Raw genomic sequence first — 18,595 nt, 5'->3', positions numbered from 1 at the left:
AAGCAGACTTCTAACCTGGAGACAATAGCATTTCTGAAGGCAATCTCTGCTACTGTGCAGAATTCACATTAAAAATATCCCAAGTGCCAACACAATGCAGAGATGGCAGAAAGTCACCAACACCACCATGTGCTTCTCTTCTCTCCCATCAGATGCTGAGCGTGCAGTCAGACCAAGGCCTCCAACTCCTGCTGCTCCCAAGAAGCACCTCAGCCCTGAGTTTCAGGGATGTTTGGTTTCCATGACAGCTTTGTGAAACCTATTTTACAAAGCCAACCTTACATGCAGACATCCGTGCATGCTCCATGTGCATGTGCAACATCTCCTGATAGACACACACAAGCAGGCACTTACAAACACACATGTTCATCGGCCAAAAAACTCTCAGGTGCTTTTTTTAAACAAGGATACAGCTCACTGCTGATAGAACCAGACATAAGAACTGGAGCTGGACGCTTGTGATGCAACTCCAACAGCACAGAGAAGCTATTTATGAGGCACAGAAAGATTTCTTAAGTCTAGTTCGTTTTGAGTTCGTTTTATGCTGTTGGGTGTGTCACAAAAGCAAACATGCCCCCAAATCCTGGTTAGTTTTCAGTAGAAATTCAACAGATCCATTGCTTTTCACAGCCTTTAAAGCCAACTGGTTTTGTTGCTGCTCAACGATACAGAGAGGTTTGTGTTCTGTGAGTGGCATTTTTGATGCATTACTCTTTCCCACAAAAAGGTACCAATCAGCATCACTCCGGTTCTCCCCCACCATTCTGTTAAAAAGAGCTGGGGTCCCCAGGTGAGAGATGTTTTGGAAAGGACAGGTTTACAGACCTGGTTGGAAGAGACACTGGGAGATCCAGGGTTGACTTTTGCAACACCAGAATCCATCCTTACAATGCGTTCCCAGGACGCTGCTAGTGAGAGAAACCTGAGGACCACCAACCAGCCCGTGCTGGGGACACCCACCGGTTCCACTTGTTAAGCCCTTTCCAGATCAGCTCAAGGAGAAAAATGTTGGAGGAGGAGTGAGGTGGGGAAAGGAGAACGTACTACACCAGATCCCACCACTTCAAACCCCGATTCACATTAAAAACCAACCAAAAGATAAACATACTTTATATCTTAAAGAAGAAATTAATTGAAAAAAGGAAAGAAAAGAAAGTGAAGTGAGTGGTTGAAAGCACCAAACAAAACCAAATGGTATTAAACATTTTGACACTCAGCAAGCTGCTGCTCCAAATGAGGTGAGAAGGCGGACATTATTGGCCATTTTGGTGAGACAGGAGTCAATCCGTCTTGCTCCAAAATGAGGAGGGGTAGGGGAAAGGGTGCCAAAATAATGTGCAGCCTCTACATTATTAGTGAAGCTTAGATTACACCTGTCCTCCCCTCCCAAAAGGTGGTGCATCCCTGCCCTGGGCTGTGCTGCAGCCGCCCTTCCTCTCCCTCTCCCGTTCCAATTCCAAAATCACCGCACGGTGAGACGCTGCGTGGGTTTGGATTCCCGACCTCCGTCCCTCCAGAGGAAGAGATACTTCCCTCCGTGCACCCACCTCCTTCCTCATTTCCTTCATGGTAAATAAAAATAAATAAGTAAATAGGTAGATAAATAAAGAATGAGACCAAGGCTTGGAATTGGTCTGGAGGAAATCCATTACCTTCCCAATCGTTGTTACTTTTCCGCTTAAACACACACGATTTGAGTGACAGGCTGGCTGAGTATCTCTGCTCTTTTGCAATTCTTTTTTTTTTTCGTTATATGTTGTTTTTTACAGGATTGAATATAAAACAATTAGAACCCACTTGTTTTTCAAGCAGATCCGTAAAACCAAGCAGAGGCTTTGCTACGTTATTTTTGTTACTTTAATTTGACAAGGTGTAATCTAATTTTTTCCCCTAAAACAAAGAGAACAGCGATGCAAAAGGTGTAAGAGACACAGGCAGGCAGAGATTTCGAGATCAGTACAGCACAGTGTTCCTGCAAAGTGCCCTCTATAGAGATATACATAGATATACACAGATATATACATAGATATATAGTTTGGTTTGCTTTTTTGGGTGGTGGCTTTTTGTATCCGTTTCCTGATACCCTTGAGAAATCCTTCTGCAGAAACACAGCAGATTTGTTGGTTTGGTTTGGTTTGGTTTGGAACTGCAGTTTCAGAGCTGAGGACACCCCAAACACAGACAGGGCGCTCCCCCACCTGTGGAAGTACCAACGTGACCCAAATCATCACCAAACGATCCCTCTCTGAACTCCAGAGCCTGGAAACCGGCACTGCAGGGGCAGCTGTACGAATGGTGGTTCTGCCTCCCTCCTTTCCCATTAAGGAACTGACCAACGCAAAGCTAAAAAGGAATTCCAATTCCTACGTCTTAAGATATCAATGACTGCATTGACCTCGTGGACATTTGTGAGATCTACACTGCAACTGAAATTATTTTCTCCTAATCTCTAAAAGGTACTGAGAGTTGAAGAGCTTAGCAGCTGTTCCACTTGTTTATGGAGGGATGGGCTGAGGAACCGGCAGCTCTGCTTTAATGGTCAAATTATACAAGCTGAACTTAACCCAGGAGCAGGCTAAGGGCTCCATTACTCCTTAAATTAGTCACATTTTAATATATTTTGAAGCCGTATTTCCTGAGGTCCTATGCATGCTATTTCTGCATGTTCTATGGTTTTTATTTTAATTGAATTGAACTAGTTGTGCTCTGATACGTTTACCCCTGGCCTGGTCTCATCTTCAGCCTCCGAATGAGTTGAGGTTTTCCAGAGGGCCCTGAAAAATACTGGAAATGTTCTCAGCAGGAACCTGGCTGCAGAACCACTTCTGGGTGCACGACTGCAGCAGCAGTGGAGGCACAGCCCAAGCACTGTGCTGCTTTAAATGCCTGCTGAACCATTTAAAAACTTCTGTGCTTGAAAAGAACACAGCGACCAGAACCTTGAGCAGAGGAGAAAAGGGATTATCCTTCCAGCACCACAACTGCTGCCTTTTATAACTCCTGACGGGTCGCCGCTGTGTGAAACAGGGCAACGTTTTGAATTCTGATAAATTCAACCACGGCCATTTGCCTGGTTCCGGCTGCAGCTCTGCAGCGGTTGCTGAAGCACAGCCCACAGTGCGGTGCTGTGCTCCTTCCACCTTCCATCTGTAGTAAGGGAGAGCGTGCAGGGATGGTCCTTGCACGCTGAGCCAAGCAGCTGGGTATTGGGATCAAAGCAGCACAAACGTAAGAGCTTAAAGCTCTCAGATGGGAGCTACAAACTGCTCCATTTCAAGGGAGCAAAGCAGCTGTGGCCACAGACCTCGGACAAGCACTATGGGACCTCTCTGGGGCATGGCCTGGGTGATTCACTGATGCCTGCAGAAAAACACTGCTGGGTTCTGAGCCTGGTTCCACTCATCAGAGAGCAGTGAGCATCTCAGCTCTTCTGGACAAGACTCAAAGCCTGTTAAAGTGCCAAAAAGGCTTCCCTGTGCCCCAGCTGAAAGGCCACCGACCTCTGCCAGTCCTATCACTGTGCAGGGAGAGGCAGCAGGCTCCAAACCCCACCAGCAAGAAAGGCACTCCTTGTTACACAGGACTTCCCATCAGTCCTTCCCTGCCATCACTAGGGGCCAAAGTCTGACAGCATTTCTGTCCCTGGGCATACAGAGCAGCACCTCCATCTGAAGGCTAGATGAGCTGCACAGCTCCCCTACAAACTGGCGTCCCATCTTTAGAAGTGCTGATTTCCCACAAGAGCTGAGCCCTCCTTCACACTGCCTGCAGGTGAAATCTGGGCAACTGGCTTACAAAGAACCTTCCCAATGGCCAAGCTGCTGGCAAAACTCCTCTCTCCCACTTCTGATCTGCTTCTGTGGCTCTCCACAAAGATGCTTCTGCATTTTGAGCTTGGAAATTCCCTGTTATTTTGGACTGTGACATGAGCTGATCTGTAATGATGCACAGTGCAAACCGTTGGCCAATACCTTCAAGCCCATGCCCCCAACTCCCAACAGATCAGGTAACCGCTTGGAGCGGGTTTCGAGTCTCTGTCTCCTAGCCCACTGTCATTCCAGCCTACAGTGACTGCATTCAATTTAGCTCTAGTTTATTGTTGCTGATGTTACTATTGCTTTTATTGGCTCTTAAGGAAGAATTTAATCTTAAGACCTTCTCAGACCACAAGTGATTCTAGCAGCAGCAGTGCAGTTAGGGCACATTAGAAATATTTCATAAAAGATAAACAAATACAAAAATAAACGGTGTATAAATCCCTTTTTAATTGCATCTAAATCCTGAAACTCACACTCCTATTCATGAAGGAAAATCCTGTGATTAGTGGTGATTAACACTTTTTAGTCCCAGGCAGGAGGGAGGTGGGATGGGAGCACCTTATTTCAAATACTATTCCTTTTCTCTTGCCCTTTTTAAATAGAGCACATCTTTTCTCCTTTTTCTTTACATAGAATGCTGGGGCTGGGAGGTATCTTTTGGCTGTTGTTGGCATCAGGCAAAGTTAGAAGAACCACAGCTGGCTGCTCTAAAAGACATGATCAACAGTGCAGCATTTCGGAGAGGTACCAAGGTACCTATGGGGAAAGGGGAGAGACTTGAAGGAGGGGGAGGAATACCAGTACTGAGGGTCTGAGCACTGAAATCTCAGTATTTTTAGAAAAAGAGAAAGAAAGACAGAGAGAAAGAGAGAGACAGAGAAAGAGAGAGACAGATACTGTGTCAATACTGCACTGGATTTCTCAAAAATCACACAGCTTTAATACCTGTACACTAGGAAAGCCACTCCTTTGGTAGATTATTGAGTAGTGAGGACTGATGGGTGGAGGGAAACGCATAAACAGGGATGGAAGGGCATTCAATTCTGCACAGGGCAAAAGCACCAAGCACCAGAGGTACAACTAACACACTGCAAAAACCCACCTGTTTACTATCCCATGTGGCTCACCCACTCAGGATGCACACATGGGAGGCAACAGAAGCTTAATGGGGATAAACAGGGAGATGAGAAGAGGGAAAAGAGGCATTTTCAGCTCGAATGTAACTTGTCAGATTTCTTATTGCTGTTTACAATAGGAAGGCAGCTGCCAGATGTGCCCCTGCAGCATCTTTCGTGTCTGCTGCTGCTACATTTCTCTTTCCACGCTCCTCTCCAAAGGAGGGCTCTGCCTTATCTGGAAGTGGCATTTCGGAGCTCGCCGTGCCGGCTGCTTTTCAAGGTGCCCACAGGCGGGCAGCAATGGTCCAATGTCAGGGAATGAGATGGGCCAGCGGGGAGAGGCAGAGCCGTGAGATGCGGGACGGGCTGTCCTGTGAGGGCAGACCCTGTGTACGGTCGGCAGGGAGGGAGCTCTGTCCTTCCATGGCAGAGCAGCTCCTGCACGCGGGGCCTCAGCTCTCAGCGAGCTCTGCAAAGCGGGGCTGGGGGCCGTCCTGCCGTCCTCTGCGTGCAGGGAGTGGGGGGCAGCCACCCCCAATGTAGGCGCAGGTGGCACGCGGCCCAGGCCCTGCCCTTGCTCTGCCCTCCGACCATCTTTTCCACTTCCCAGGTCCCTCCCTCCCCTCACGACAAAGGCTCGTCCCCAACAGCAGTGCTTCCACGGACAGGCGTTAGAGCTGTGTGACCCCTTCCTGCTGAGGACTGGGGGTTCGGTTACCACTGGGGGGGGCAGGAACACTGGCTTCTCACAATGCGTTTGGAATCAACTACAGCACAGCATAACCAACCAGAACTGAAACGGGAAACCAAGAGAAAGCAAAAAACCCAACGGAACGAACGACTCAGAAAGTAATTGTAAATCCACTTCAAATCAATCAGAATCGTAGGAAAGGAAAAAAAAAGACAAACCAAACCAAAAAGACTACACATATTTATATACAGAAAAAAATAATTTGTAATTAATTTGAAAAGTGGCATGCAAAGAAGATTGTTACATTCTCCTATCATGCATCAGGCCCAATGTCCACACGGCAAGGTAACCATGACGACAGAAAGTGCAAGAACTCAGCAACATTACCAAAGGATGCATAGAGGCCCACAATGCAACTCAACTCATCTCCGCAAGACCCGGGAGCGGCGGGTCTCGCTCATCTTAAAGATTTCTTGCTTTTTCTCTTTTTTTTTTTTTAATTTTTTTAAATTTTCATTTTTTATTTTCTCTTAAGAATGTAAAAATGTGGGTAAAGAAAGTAAAAAAGAAAAAAACCACACCAACCTTCTCGTAGCTCTGAGGGATGTTAAGGGGGTTTGATGCGGAACACAATGACATGAGGAGAAGAGAAAAATAGGGGAAACACAGAGAGAGTAAAAAAAGGCCTTCTCAAGGCTGTCAGCTGCAAACTGATTGTTGTTTTTTTTTTTTCTTTTTTTTTTTTTTTCTCTTAACCAAAACAAAAAGAAAGGAAAAAAAATGAAGATAGTAACGACCCTCCTTCCTCGCCTTCCTGCCTTCCCCCTCCCATCCAGCCAGGCCGCAGCAGGCGAGCTCTGCAGGCCGGCCCGTCAGCAGGCCTGGCCCAGAACCGTCCGGGCCGAGGGACGCCGACCTGCGGAGCTGCCAGCAGGACAGCGGGGGCCGCGGTGGGGCCTGCAGAGTGCCTGGCCCCGCACAGCCCCGCTGCCCCACGCTCCCCCCGCCCCAACCCGGCTCTGAGTAAGAAAAAGGAAATCATTAGAAGGAGAAAAGGAAACCCAAAGCGAAACATTTCCTCAGTGTTCAAACTTACAACTCCTATCCCGGTGTTCTACAGAGACAAGCGTGCTATGGGAGAAACAAGGCAATTGGGAACACGGGAGCGTTGGAGACTCTTTTAGAACAAAAAAACGGGAAGAAAAAGGCGCATGAACGATCCCTCCCACCAAGGTAATCCACTGCAGAAACCTGTTACCTTTCCACGATAATGACAGACAAGAAACAAGGCATTAAACAGCATCAGAAGCACCTGCTGAGCCGCCTGCATCCCACAGGGACAGCCCCGGCTGCGGCCACGACTGCGGGAGGGCTCCGAGTGGCCAGAAAGGTGGGGGAGATTCGGGAGGAAAAGAATAAGGAAAAGTCCCCCCCCCCCCCCCTTTTTTTTTGTTTGGTTACTGTTTGCTTGTTTTAGAAAAGGAACCCCAACGTCCCAGCTACCTGCCCTGGGTGAGCGTCAGAGCTGGACCGCCCCGGATCACTATCAGGAATTGCCCTGAATATCAATCTGGTTTTGCATCCCAAAAAGCAGCATTTCAGGGCGCGAGTGACAGGGCAAATCTCAAAATGCAATTTTCCAGCTGGCCACAAAAGGCTATTCAGAAATGTAGCTTGGAAACGTTAAATTATTAAAAGCCTTCTCTCCATGTGCGTGTGATTTAGTGAGCGTGAGACACAGCGAGAGAGACAGCGAGAGAGAAAGGAGCGCCCGGAGCACGGCTCTGCGCAGGGCTGCAGAGGGATCGTGGGTGGCGGTGGGCAGCACCTCCTCTGCCGATGGGATGGAAATGGGAACAGTTTGCTGGGATGGAATTCTGCTTTTTTTTTCCCCTCCCAATGGTAGTTTTCATTTCTTTTCTTTTTTTTTTTTTTTTTAAGTGAGAAGGACCAGCCCTGCTCTCTCATTATCAAAAGAGTTTTGCTCTGGGAAGATATTAAACCAAAGCCACACACAAAATGTTACAGATGAGAGAGACTAAAATGGGATAACGAAGAAAGCAGAAAGGCAACTGCCCCCTGGGTGGGAGCACATCGAGGGGGCACTTGGCAGGAGCCAGTCCCATCATCTGTTCATCAACGTGATATGGGCAAAGGGATCTGTCACTGATGGCAGAGATGTCTGCTGGCCACCTCCACCCTCTGCACAGCTCTGCCTGTGGCAGCACTCACACCCAAGGAATCGGTGACAAAGTGTTGCTGGCAAAGGGAAAACTGGCTGGAACATAGGCAGGGAGTGGGGATGGCCCTTCCTGCTGCAACCTGAGAAGGTCCTTGGGAGAAAGGGTCTGGCGGGGGGGTTTGAAGGGGTCCTCCCCTCCTCTCACACCCACATCAGCAGGACCACAACCTTCCCACTTCCAGCCAGTGGGGATTCTTACTGAGGAAAGGGGATTATGGCCCCTACAGCCAAAGCTGGGTGCTCCCCTCTGGGCTGATGCTGGCAGATTCTTGGATCCACTTGTCTGGACTGCACTCGGCTTCACGTGAGTGACACAGCCTTGTACCGCTGCTCTGCAGCTCTGGGGTGCTGGCCGCAGCCCCCAGCAGCAGGGAAGAACTCAGGGTACACCAGGACTGCCCTGCGAGCTCAGCAGTGCACTGCAGGGATCCGAGCAGCAGCAACAGAGCTTTCCCCGTGCTCGGCACAGGAGCAAATCAGAGCGCTGGGGACAAAGGATGGCCATGGGGAGGGCGGTATCTGCCAGTGCTGCGGGCCGACGCGCTCCCTACCTCTCACGTAAAGGTTTGCAGGTGAGGAGTAGCGCACTCCCGCGCTGTTGCTGGCGACGCATTCGTACTTCCCCTGGTCCGTCTCCTCACTGCTTTCGATCTGCAGGCCACCTGGCAGGAGAGAGGGAGACCGCAGCACAGACAGTCATCACCACTGTGTTTTTAGAGGGAGCAGGAGTGTCAGTGTTGCTTTCTCCTCCCCCTGGGTAACGCGCGCCGGAACGCTGCCACGGGTCTTGGGATGGGAAAGGAAGAGCCCTGCCAGGACCAGCTCCTGCCTGAGCTCTCCGTTACAGCTGGACATAACCAGCGGGAAGGGGAAACCTCTCACGCGCCTCTGGATAAAGTGTCGCCCTGCACTGAACTAATCAGCAGAAATACCAACTGTTGTGACTTCTGCAATGCAGACATTCTGCACCAGAATGCATGAAATCAGCTTCAGTAATCCGTATTACTGCAATCCCCAGAAATCTGTCGGAAGAGTCAGCTTCCACTGCTCTGTCTGAAGCAGCGACCGCAGGGAGGACGGATTGTCACCCCATGTCCAGCATCCCTGAAGCACTCTTACCAATGTTCTGTGCCTCAATTCGTGATTCTGAGGAACCTCACAGGAGATCACGTGTGAAAATCACATTATTGCTAATGAATATTTTCAAATTGCGTGTCAGGCCTATGTCGACTGGACCAAAAGGATTACATTATTTTCTTAAACCTGTAAATTACTGGAGTTGACAAGAATATACTGGGGGCCCAAGCCAAGCACCCCCGTAAGCAGACATGCATGTGTATACAGCATGTAACTACATGGAAGAAAACTGCCTCATTTACCTCAAAGGGCTTCACTCCTGCAAAACTTCAGTTAGAATACATACAACATCAATAATTAATCAGGCTATCAAATGTTTTATGTATTAGGAGTACATGATTATACTACAGAAATGGGCAGCGCTCACATGAGCTGAGACTCTTAACTCCCATCCCTGGAAAAAGCAATAACAGAAAAAACAATTCCAGATCTAATATTAATGATAACATCTTAAGTTGGGTGCAGATGCAGCCCCTTCAGAGCGATGCGTTCGCACGTGGAGGACACGGAGCTCATGCTGTGTGTGTGCAGGGTGCAGCAGGATGCTGCGTGGGGAGCTGTGAGGCTGCGACTGCTTCTGACAGCAATGGGGTGTGAAAGTGCAGCTCCCACCCGGACCCACCGTGTCTGGTATCTCCCAAAGGCAGGACAGAGAATTAAAAAAAAACAGCCCAACAACACAGAAAAACCCAAAGTGCTAAGCTGAACTGAAGCCATTTCAAAAGAACCTGAGGGTATTCCAGTATCAGAGGAGTGAGAAAGCAAACGCTGAAGCTTCACACTGAAACATCAGCTGAGCATTTCTCACACTGAACTGACGCTTCAGCATCATCTGCCATATGAAATTTCCAGAGAGGTGGAGAGCTGTTCAGGGAACCTTCCCAGGAACTTCTGTTTGTTTGGACAAATCTGTGATAACTTCAGCTGGTCCCAGGCAAACCTTCTGCGTGCCCATGAGTGCTGTTGGTCTGAGCGTACGATGGGGTCAAAGCACAGTGCAGAGCAGGAGCAGCACCGAACTACAGCACACGGCTGTACTGCAGGGATGAGGACCCAACCCCTCATCCTGACCACCACAGCTCTGCTGGTGAAAGCAATGTAGAAGTTACACTGCAGTCAGCTGCCAGGAGCCAACAGAGATGACGTGTGAAGAAATAATTATCCCACCTACAGCACCTGATACTCCTTTTACCAACAGAGAATTACGGACTTTTACATTTGCTGGTGCTAAAGCAAGGTTCCAGAGGTGTGTGCACGCTCTTCCTGCTGACTTCCATTGACAGCTTGAGCTCTCTTGGGCTCCATTTACAACACAGTGCAGAAACTACTTACCATGGGTATCTCTCCCAGAAAAACCAAAGGGTGAGAGATTGGAGAGGAGAGGGGAAGATGGCCCTGAAGCCAAGGAGACGGGAAGTGCTGAAGATCTGCCTGAGCAAAGGACTGGAAAACTACTAAAATCAACGGCTCAGGAGCACTGTGCACCAATTAAGAGAGGCGCTAACTATTTACCAAGCTTTGATAGCATTTACTGCCCACAACAATCTTCAGTCCTTTGCAGTCCTAGAGAGATCAGCTCTTAAAACTCCGCCATAAATCTGAGGCAGTACGCTTGAGACATTATTAGAATAACAGTACCAGTATTACTGAGTGCACCCAGCAAACAGAAACAGACATCATAACCATATATAAAATAAAGACAGGTATAAAAAAGAAATAAATATCCAGAGGTGAAGCAGGACAACAGAACGTAACACAACAAGAAGAATCTGGATTGAGTACAGGTCAATGAAACAGGAACTGAGTGGAGAGAAGTGTTTGGAGAGTGGGTGAGTGAGTGGTGGGGGGTGTCTTACCTCGGATCGGTGTACCTTCTGCAAAGAAAACAAAGAAAAGAAGTGAAAAGACTGCAAAAGCCCCGACACCTGGATTGCCTGTGGGAAAAGGACCTGAGTCAAGGAAGACAGTTCCCAGTAGGAAACTTCCTGTACTATCTCAAATTAGAGGGACAGACTGAAGAGGGTTCAGGTACTCAAGGTGGGGATGCCCTTTATAAAGCAGTCCAATTCAGCTGGCTGTTTACAGAGCCTCCAGGGCACTTATCTTAGAACCTCTCTGAGACTGGCTCCATTTTGCAGGTAAGAATGGAAAGAAAGTCTTCAAGCTCTCAGTTAACATTACTGTTTGCTATTTGCAGAACGTGTGATGAACCTGCACATCCTCATCACCCTGGGGGAAAGGGAACAGCATTATGTTGGTGTCAGCCAAGTCAGGGAAAGGACATCCAGGTACCCTGCATCACATTTAGAGTTGCAGGTCTGATCCCAGCTCTGCCAGCGAATTCCCAGTTCCAAACTTAAGCTTTTGGCACGGATGAGTGAGGAATTCAATGCATGTCCTTATCAGGACCTTCAGTTATCCTTCAGTGGCTCAGCACAGAGACTGAAGCCAGATGCTCCACATTAAATAAAGTCGTGCTATTGCACAAGTGCAAGGGGTACTCACGCCACTATTCTAGAAGCATCCCTAACACCAGTGTGGGAGAGGGTATTTTTGGAGAGGAGAGCCCTGCTCTGCTTGCCTGCTGACTGCATCCCACGGGCTATTTTTATTCAAACCCCCTCCAGTTGTCTCCAGTGCCTGACATGAGCGTTCTGCCTGGGCAGGTCCCGCAGATGGGAGGAGGTGACTTCGTGGCTGTGAACCACATCACAGCGAAATCACTGTGCCCCCGTTTGACCTCTGGAGGTTGAAACCATCTTCCTTTGAAAACACGGCAGGTCCTTTTGCTCACAGTGACATTCAGACTCTTCACACAGCTTATTAAAAAAGGGAGGTGGATTGCTTTGGCTTTTTACCCCAATCCTGAAAACAGAGCAGATTCCGCAATTCCAAATATTGCCTCTTGCTTGGGAAAAGCACAAGAGTTTCTCCGTAACAGTAACACTGCTGTCACTATGCAGCCAGGGCTCATTCTGTGCATTATTGGGCAAAGAGCAGCCTGCACACCCTCCTCTCCCCCGGCGAGAATTACGTTCCCCTCTCTACAGATGGGGAAACCGAGGTTGAGGTGGAGCGATGTGCCTGCGGTGACGGGGAGGTCTGTGGCAGAGGCAGGCAGAGGAGCACAGGCCTCCCACGTGTCAGTCTGCCTGAGCCACAGCCCTCCCCGCAGCGCTCAGCCCTGCTCGTCCTTCTTGTGCTGCGGCTCAGTCCTCCATTTTCAGGATAGAAGGTAAAAATATACAGACACCAATTACAGTTCATCTTTATTTTTCAAAGGAGATGAGGGAAGAGAGACATTATAGTGTTAGGATATTAGATTCTAGGTATACTCAGCTTCTAGTTAAGAGGTTAGGTTATTTGCTAGAGAAAAGTTAGCATCCCGTTAGGGTTAGGAACTAGCTAAGGTTAATAAAGCAGGCTGGTTAGCCATCAGGACAAAGGTTGGAGAGACAGCGCTTAGAGAAAGAGGTGGGGGAGCGTGAATTTGGGCAGATCCCCACACAGGAGACGGCAGGAAGGTTTGGAAAAGCGAGAGACAAAGCAGCAAAGGGTTATAGATCAACTGAGTGGAAATAAAAACAGCCTCCAATCCTTCTGTCTCAGAACTGGAGTGAAAATCTGCCATCTGTGGCACGAATCTGGAACACGGCTTATGGGAAGCGAGTTGAGAGGGGAAGAGACCCCGGCAGCACCCACTGCTACAACGTTTTGTTGGCCTTGCCAGGCCTGGCAGCTTCCTGCAAAGGCACACTGTGATGGACAGGAGAAATGTGCTGGAAGTTTGGGCTGTGCACTATAGAAGAGACAGCGGCAGTACCACCCCGTGTTACTGTAGGCTGGTTATTCCCTGTTCCATCTAAACATCAGTGCTGTCCCTGGAAACAGGCTGCTGGCAGCTCTTGTAGAGCCAAGCAATGCCGCTGCGATGCTTCCAGTTCTGACTGCCATTTGGGACACAGAGCTGAGGAGCAAAACATGGTTTATAAGATGGCCCACACCTGGGACAGAGGCAACAGAATTTGAACCAAAACGAGATCAGGTAACTCTCAAGGGAAGAACGGTAGTTTGAATGGTGGCAGGGACACAGATGGTAGATTTTCACTACTGGAGTTTCACATCTAACCAGCTTTGTGTTCAATTTAGGGGAGCAGGATGAGGCTGGAAGGGGATCTGGGCAGAATAAGAGCACCAGCTGTGCAGGAAAACAAAAGGAGGAGGAGTTCCCATGGATGCTGACCTCCCAGGTGGAAAGTTGGTTATGTGAAATATTCACATTGCCTTCTGCAGCCCCCTAGGAACAGGATTAAGCAGCAGAGGCAAAAGGCACCCGGCCCTGGGACCGAGATGGTGCTGGGAGAACTCCACGCACCGGCATCTCCCTGGGCCAGAGAGGACGGGATCTGCTCTTCCACCACCCCTTTCTCTAACTCTTCCCACGCAGCAAGCTGCCCACGATTCTCTAAGCCTTCAAAACAGGGAGCGGAGGAAAGTCACCATTGCCATGGTAATGACAGAAAACACGTCCCCACCTTCTGTCAGACCACGTGTGAGAACATGTGTGTGCTGGGCTCCTCTCCCGAGGGCTGGAGAGAGCCTTCTATTCTAAACAAGCAAGCAATCATCAAGGGTCTTCTGCAATTTTAAGATGCCGGATCCTGGGTGACAGCTGCAATTGCTACACCTCTAACAACAAAAGGGGACGTGGCACAGGAGCTCCGCAGAAGGCTGTGGGCTTCTCAGGGGACAGAGCTGACGTGGATGGGATGCTTTTCCAACCGCCGGTGAGCAAAAGCTGCAATTTGGAAATACTGCACCCTCATCTCTCCCTTCCAAAAAAGCCAATAACTCTGTCAGATGTGAAACTCCAGGACCTCCTGCAGGTGTGAACACGATTATCACAGGTCCAGGGTACAAGCTATTGTGTATTTGGGGAATTCCAGGACAACTGTTGCTAAGTTACAAAAAAAATCTATCCAATGTTAGGAGGTTCGTATTTAGCTGTTATCTCTTTATATAGATTTATTAATTAGGATTATTATTGTTCTTTTTGTAGCCTGCAATACCCCTGCAGAAATTATTACGAGGGCAGAAGATCCCTACTGAAGGAGTTAGTACAAGAAATGCATGGCATGCCTCTCAGAAAGCTGTCACAAAGGAATTAGTTTAAAGGTGGGGGTTACAAATCTGGACATGAGCAGGTTTGGGGATTTCGTTTAGCTTTGGTTTTTTGGTTTTGTTTTGTTTTGTTTTTTTTAATTGAACAAACTTACCAAAGGTCTCTGAATGTAAAAATAGTGAAAAAAAGACAAAAAAGAAAAAAATTAAGTTTGTTAGAGCCACTTATTTAGAAAGCAGAAGACAACACACAAGACACAAAAGGTTTTAGGGCTCCTCTGATGTAAGAAGCCAACTGCTGAACGCCTCCCGCTGTCCCCCATAGGTGGCACGGCTGAGCAGAGGACACTGCCTTCTGCTCACATCATGCTGGCGTCGTCAGGCAGAAACATCCATTCGTTGTCCACTACTGAGACCACTCAAACTCACAGTCTGGGTTGGTAAGGTTGAGATGTCGCTGTAACACTGAGGGAAGCAGGCGCCCAGACAGAGCCTTCTCCCATTTTTCTCTGACTGACAATTCAGCTTTTTATTCTATCTAAACGATCAAATGTTAGAAGACTCCCAGTTGCTTGGAAGGAGTGTCTGGAGATGTAGGGAGGACCAACGGGTGGAGGAAAGCTGCATGGCTAACAACATCATTACCTGTTTCTCAGTTCTACTGAAGACTCTTAACACAGACGGGACCAGGGGATGATGTGGATGTAACGGCTGCAGCCTCAGAGGACCATTTGCATTGCCAGTGAAGCATTGGGCTGTTTTAATATAAACGAGAACTGAATCTGGACACGGCTGCCCAATTTTGAGAGCTCTGTGTGTGACATTTCATTTCTACCCTTTAATGAGCTCATTTGCATGTTTGCCGCTAACTCCTGTACCAATACAAATTCAGGCCTTAACACCCTCCCTAGTTCTTAACACCCTCTGTAATAATGTGCCATGGATGCTGTTCTCTGCAAGGCAGAACCTGCGTGGCTGTCCTGCCCTGTCTTGTCCTGCTGCATGTCCCTGTGCCCATCTCCATCAGGGAGCACTGCACAGCCACGTCTTCAGTGACAGCACAGCTGCTGGCTTCTGTGCTAAGCCTGTTAGCACCCAGTGCAGAGACAAAGCTCCCATGTAGTGCAGGGGTCACTCCTTCTCCCTGTGCTCCCATTCACAGAGGGTTTGTCCAACACCCGTTAGTTGGCTGTAATTGCAATTTCCCAGAGGTTGTGTTGGAGTGACACTGCTGACCTGTGTGTGGAAGACACTGAAGCTCATTAGCAATGTCCTGAAGCACCCAGTGCCCTAACGTGTGCTAGTGCTACACTTTGGGCAGCAAAGCTTGTTTTCTGTCAAGGTAAATGTATTCAATTAAGTCCTGACATCAGCAGCACTTGCATCATCAGTGCTCCGACAGGCAGCACCGTGCACATCGCACACAGGTTACAAATACACACTTGAAATCTCCTTTGCCTTGGTGTGGATGACCCTGATGTTAATGTTTTCCACTTTCTCAGGCCTTTGCATCACAGAACATGCAAGTTCTGGAAAGCCCTACAAGTAGATGAGATAGGACAATAAACCAGAACCCTGACTTTCAGTCCTCCAGTGTGAACAGCCACCTGCACTCCTTTCACAGAAGCAACAGGTTTCTGCCCCAAAGGACAGCGGGGATGCTTCACCAGTTTACTAATTCAAAGAAGATGTAAATGAGATTAATTTGCAGCAAGCATCTTCAGATTTATCAGAAAGGTCAAGGGTTCCCTCAGAGGCAAACCAACTCACTGAAATAAAACTGCAGCGTTCAGGTGGCTTTAAGGAAAACATCAGATCAAAACCAGTTAAGGAGTATAAAGGCATTCTAGCAAGATGATAAATGTATTAAAAATAATCTCCCTGTGCATTACTCACACTTCAGCTCATGGTCACAGAGCATGATATAATTCTAGTTTACCTCTCATTATTTATGCTGAGTGATTTTTTTTTATTTGCATTTGACTCAGCTGTTACAATAAAACAGAGGTCAATCTCATCTGTGTTTGTGGGATTCACCAATCCATTCTAATTCTAACAAAGCAGCTTAAATATCTGCTTGTTAGTTTGCTTCACTGAATAAGGAAGCATTGATGCAGGTGCGTAAAAGCTACACCAAACTGGAACTCTATTGAGCCAAACCGGTGGCTGCAGAATTACAAGGCTTTGTAGATCCCTGCTAGGTCCAACGACAGAGGCACGTTTCCTCCAGGTGGGGTCAGAGCAGTCGGTCCAAGCAGTCCCTGAAGAGAACCACCTCCTGGGGGCAGTTCATGTCAGAAAGTAAAACTTCCACAGCTTGTTTCATCATCGCAGTTATCAGCAAGAAAGCAGGGTGGGTTTTGTGTGGATTTTCTTTTAAGTTGAGAAATTACTTTATCAGAAGCATTCAAAACTAAATCCACATGTGCCCTTCTTGCACATGTGCATGTACACACTCACACTGTGCACCAGGACATTTAACAACTACACAAACAGCTTCTGAAACATGGATATTAGGAGATGTCACGTTGACACACAAAAACAACCAACATAAACAAAAGAAGCAGATGGACAAGCAGATGGGGAAAGATGGAGAACTGACAAGAGCCACGGAGCTGGGGTACATCTGTTCACGGAGATCCACTCCACTGCACTGCCACTGAGCACCGAGGGGTCACTCAATGCTCACAACTGCTCTCCAGCAATGACTGCAGGGATGTGATGCCAGAGAGATCCCGCAAGAGCTGCTCTTCATACCAGCTCTGACAGGCTCCATTTACACCAACAGGATCCTGCTTCCACAGCTGTAGACCTCATACCAGGTGTGTGTGGCCTAACATGCTGTCTTGTCGTAGTGGTTCTTTCCCCAGCTCTTGGTCTGAGGAGGAAACCCACAGCCCCTATCCAATTTCCAGTTTCCCCTCACTGCAGTAACAACGTTACTGAGGTGAGCAGACTAGTTACAGCATCTCCTGCAGGAGAACCAGCTTCCCTTTCTGCTTTCCTTTATAACAGGGAAGAGCAGGAAGATGGGGTGCAAGGGAAAACCCCCCAGTCATCTCCTGGGTAAGAATGTAAATCCCAAAAGTGAAGGAAAGAAAATGACCCAATCCACACCAGCAAGGCTGATGTTGATATGCCCCCTCCTGTTTCAGAAACCTCTGAGCATTCCTTTCACAGCTGTATGCATATCTCGATTCTCTGATCTCACACAGAGACCTCACCTGATCTCAGCTGCTTTATTCTCCCATTGCTCGTGCTTGGGTCGACAGGCAGGAAATCTTTAAACCAGGTGATCTCTGGGTCTGGGTTCCCACTGGCTGCACAGAGCATCGTGGCCGTTCGTGTCCGCTCCACCACTTTCAGCTGGGGCCCCATGTCAATGTTTGGGAAGCCAGGAGGTAACTGGTCCTCTGGTGGGAGAGAAAAGACACAGCGGTTACACACCCAGCAGGGCAGATGGAGGGGCTGCTCAATGGAACACACCAAAAGACGCAGTCAGGCAGAACTGCTGCCCAGTTCTCTTTGCAATGAGATTCAAGAAAAGGCTACCGCAGATGATCCATAGATGGCCTGTGAAAACACGTCATGCAGTAAAGTTTACCCTCCTGTCCATTATGTGTGACTATCCTAGTGCCCCACTGGAAAAGTCTTACAGCTAAATACAGCATCTGAGTCTAAAAAGCTTTGGGGCATGGGAACAATCACCTCGAAGACTCTCCAGGTCTTGCAGTGCATCCCTCCCCTGGGTAAGTGCCTTGCACATACTTGCTCCTACGGCAGAAGCTGTGCATACATATGGCACAGATCTCTGTGCTGCAGAGCACAGCACATACAGTCACATCTGAAAGGAATAACTCTTCCTTCCCCTCCAAACCCCACAATGCAAAACAAACTGCGCGAGAGGAATAATGAAAGTGACTACATGAAAAGGAATGTCAAAAACGCAGTGGAAACGAGGAGGGAAAGGAGAGGAAAATATCATCCAGCTGTAGTTACCAGAGGGGATACACACAGCAACAGTAAGCCAAGTGCTGTCAGACAGGGTGTGATGTTCAGCTTTATCAGAGTGCTGCTGCCATAGAAGATGAGGGATGCGGCACCAGAACCACGCAGCCGGGCTAAGCAGAGCTCCCTGCTGCCTCTCAGCCCTGCCTTCACCTTCACCAGTGAGGGTGAGGAGGGCAATCCTAACCAGCATTGACTAATTTGTGATAACTAATATAAAACACCAGAGCTTCCCCCATAATCTTTGTCACGACCTCCTTGCATGTTTAAAAACAGGCACTGTTTCCTTCTCTGATCATTGCTGGAGTGTTATACACCATCCAGTGTGACTCATGGGAGAGTAAAATATCTTCTCAAACATCAAAGGAACCCGAGCACAAACAAAAACACGTACCACCTCACAACTGCCAAAGTAATACAGGTTTCAAAGCATGGACGAACATAGCTGCATAAGGGAGCA

General features: G+C 48.3%; 1 protein-coding gene across 26 annotated transcripts in view; it reads right to left on the bottom strand.

Annotated features, from left to right (window-relative positions):
• PTPRS (protein tyrosine phosphatase, receptor type S) overlaps positions 1-18,595 on the bottom strand; it is a 125,036-nt gene that overhangs the window by 49,061 nt on the left and 57,380 nt on the right. For 11 of the 26 annotated variants that reach the window (XM_040653492.2, XM_040653495.2, XM_046904544.1 and 8 more), the window contains 5 exons: positions 17,352-17,540; positions 14,283-14,291; positions 10,863-10,880; positions 8,421-8,531; positions 6,213-6,224 (listed from right to left, as the gene is read on the bottom strand). In XM_040653492.2, the coding sequence (XP_040509426.1) occupies positions 6,213-6,224; positions 8,421-8,531; positions 10,863-10,880; positions 14,283-14,291; positions 17,352-17,540 (339 nt within the window). The remainder of the gene's footprint in view (positions 1-6,212; positions 6,225-8,420; positions 8,532-10,862; positions 10,881-14,282; positions 14,292-17,351; positions 17,541-18,595) is intronic. The other 15 variants (NM_205407.2, XM_046904548.1, XM_046904552.1 and 12 more) reach the window with 3 other exon arrangements.

This window comes from Gallus gallus, chromosome 28, assembly GCF_016699485.2.
Source record: "Gallus gallus isolate bGalGal1 chromosome 28, bGalGal1.mat.broiler.GRCg7b, whole genome shotgun sequence".
Lineage (NCBI taxonomy): Eukaryota > Metazoa > Chordata > Aves > Galliformes > Phasianidae > Gallus > Gallus gallus.
Note: the sequence above shows the minus strand (reverse complement) of the source record. Positions and strands in the feature narration are given on the sequence as shown.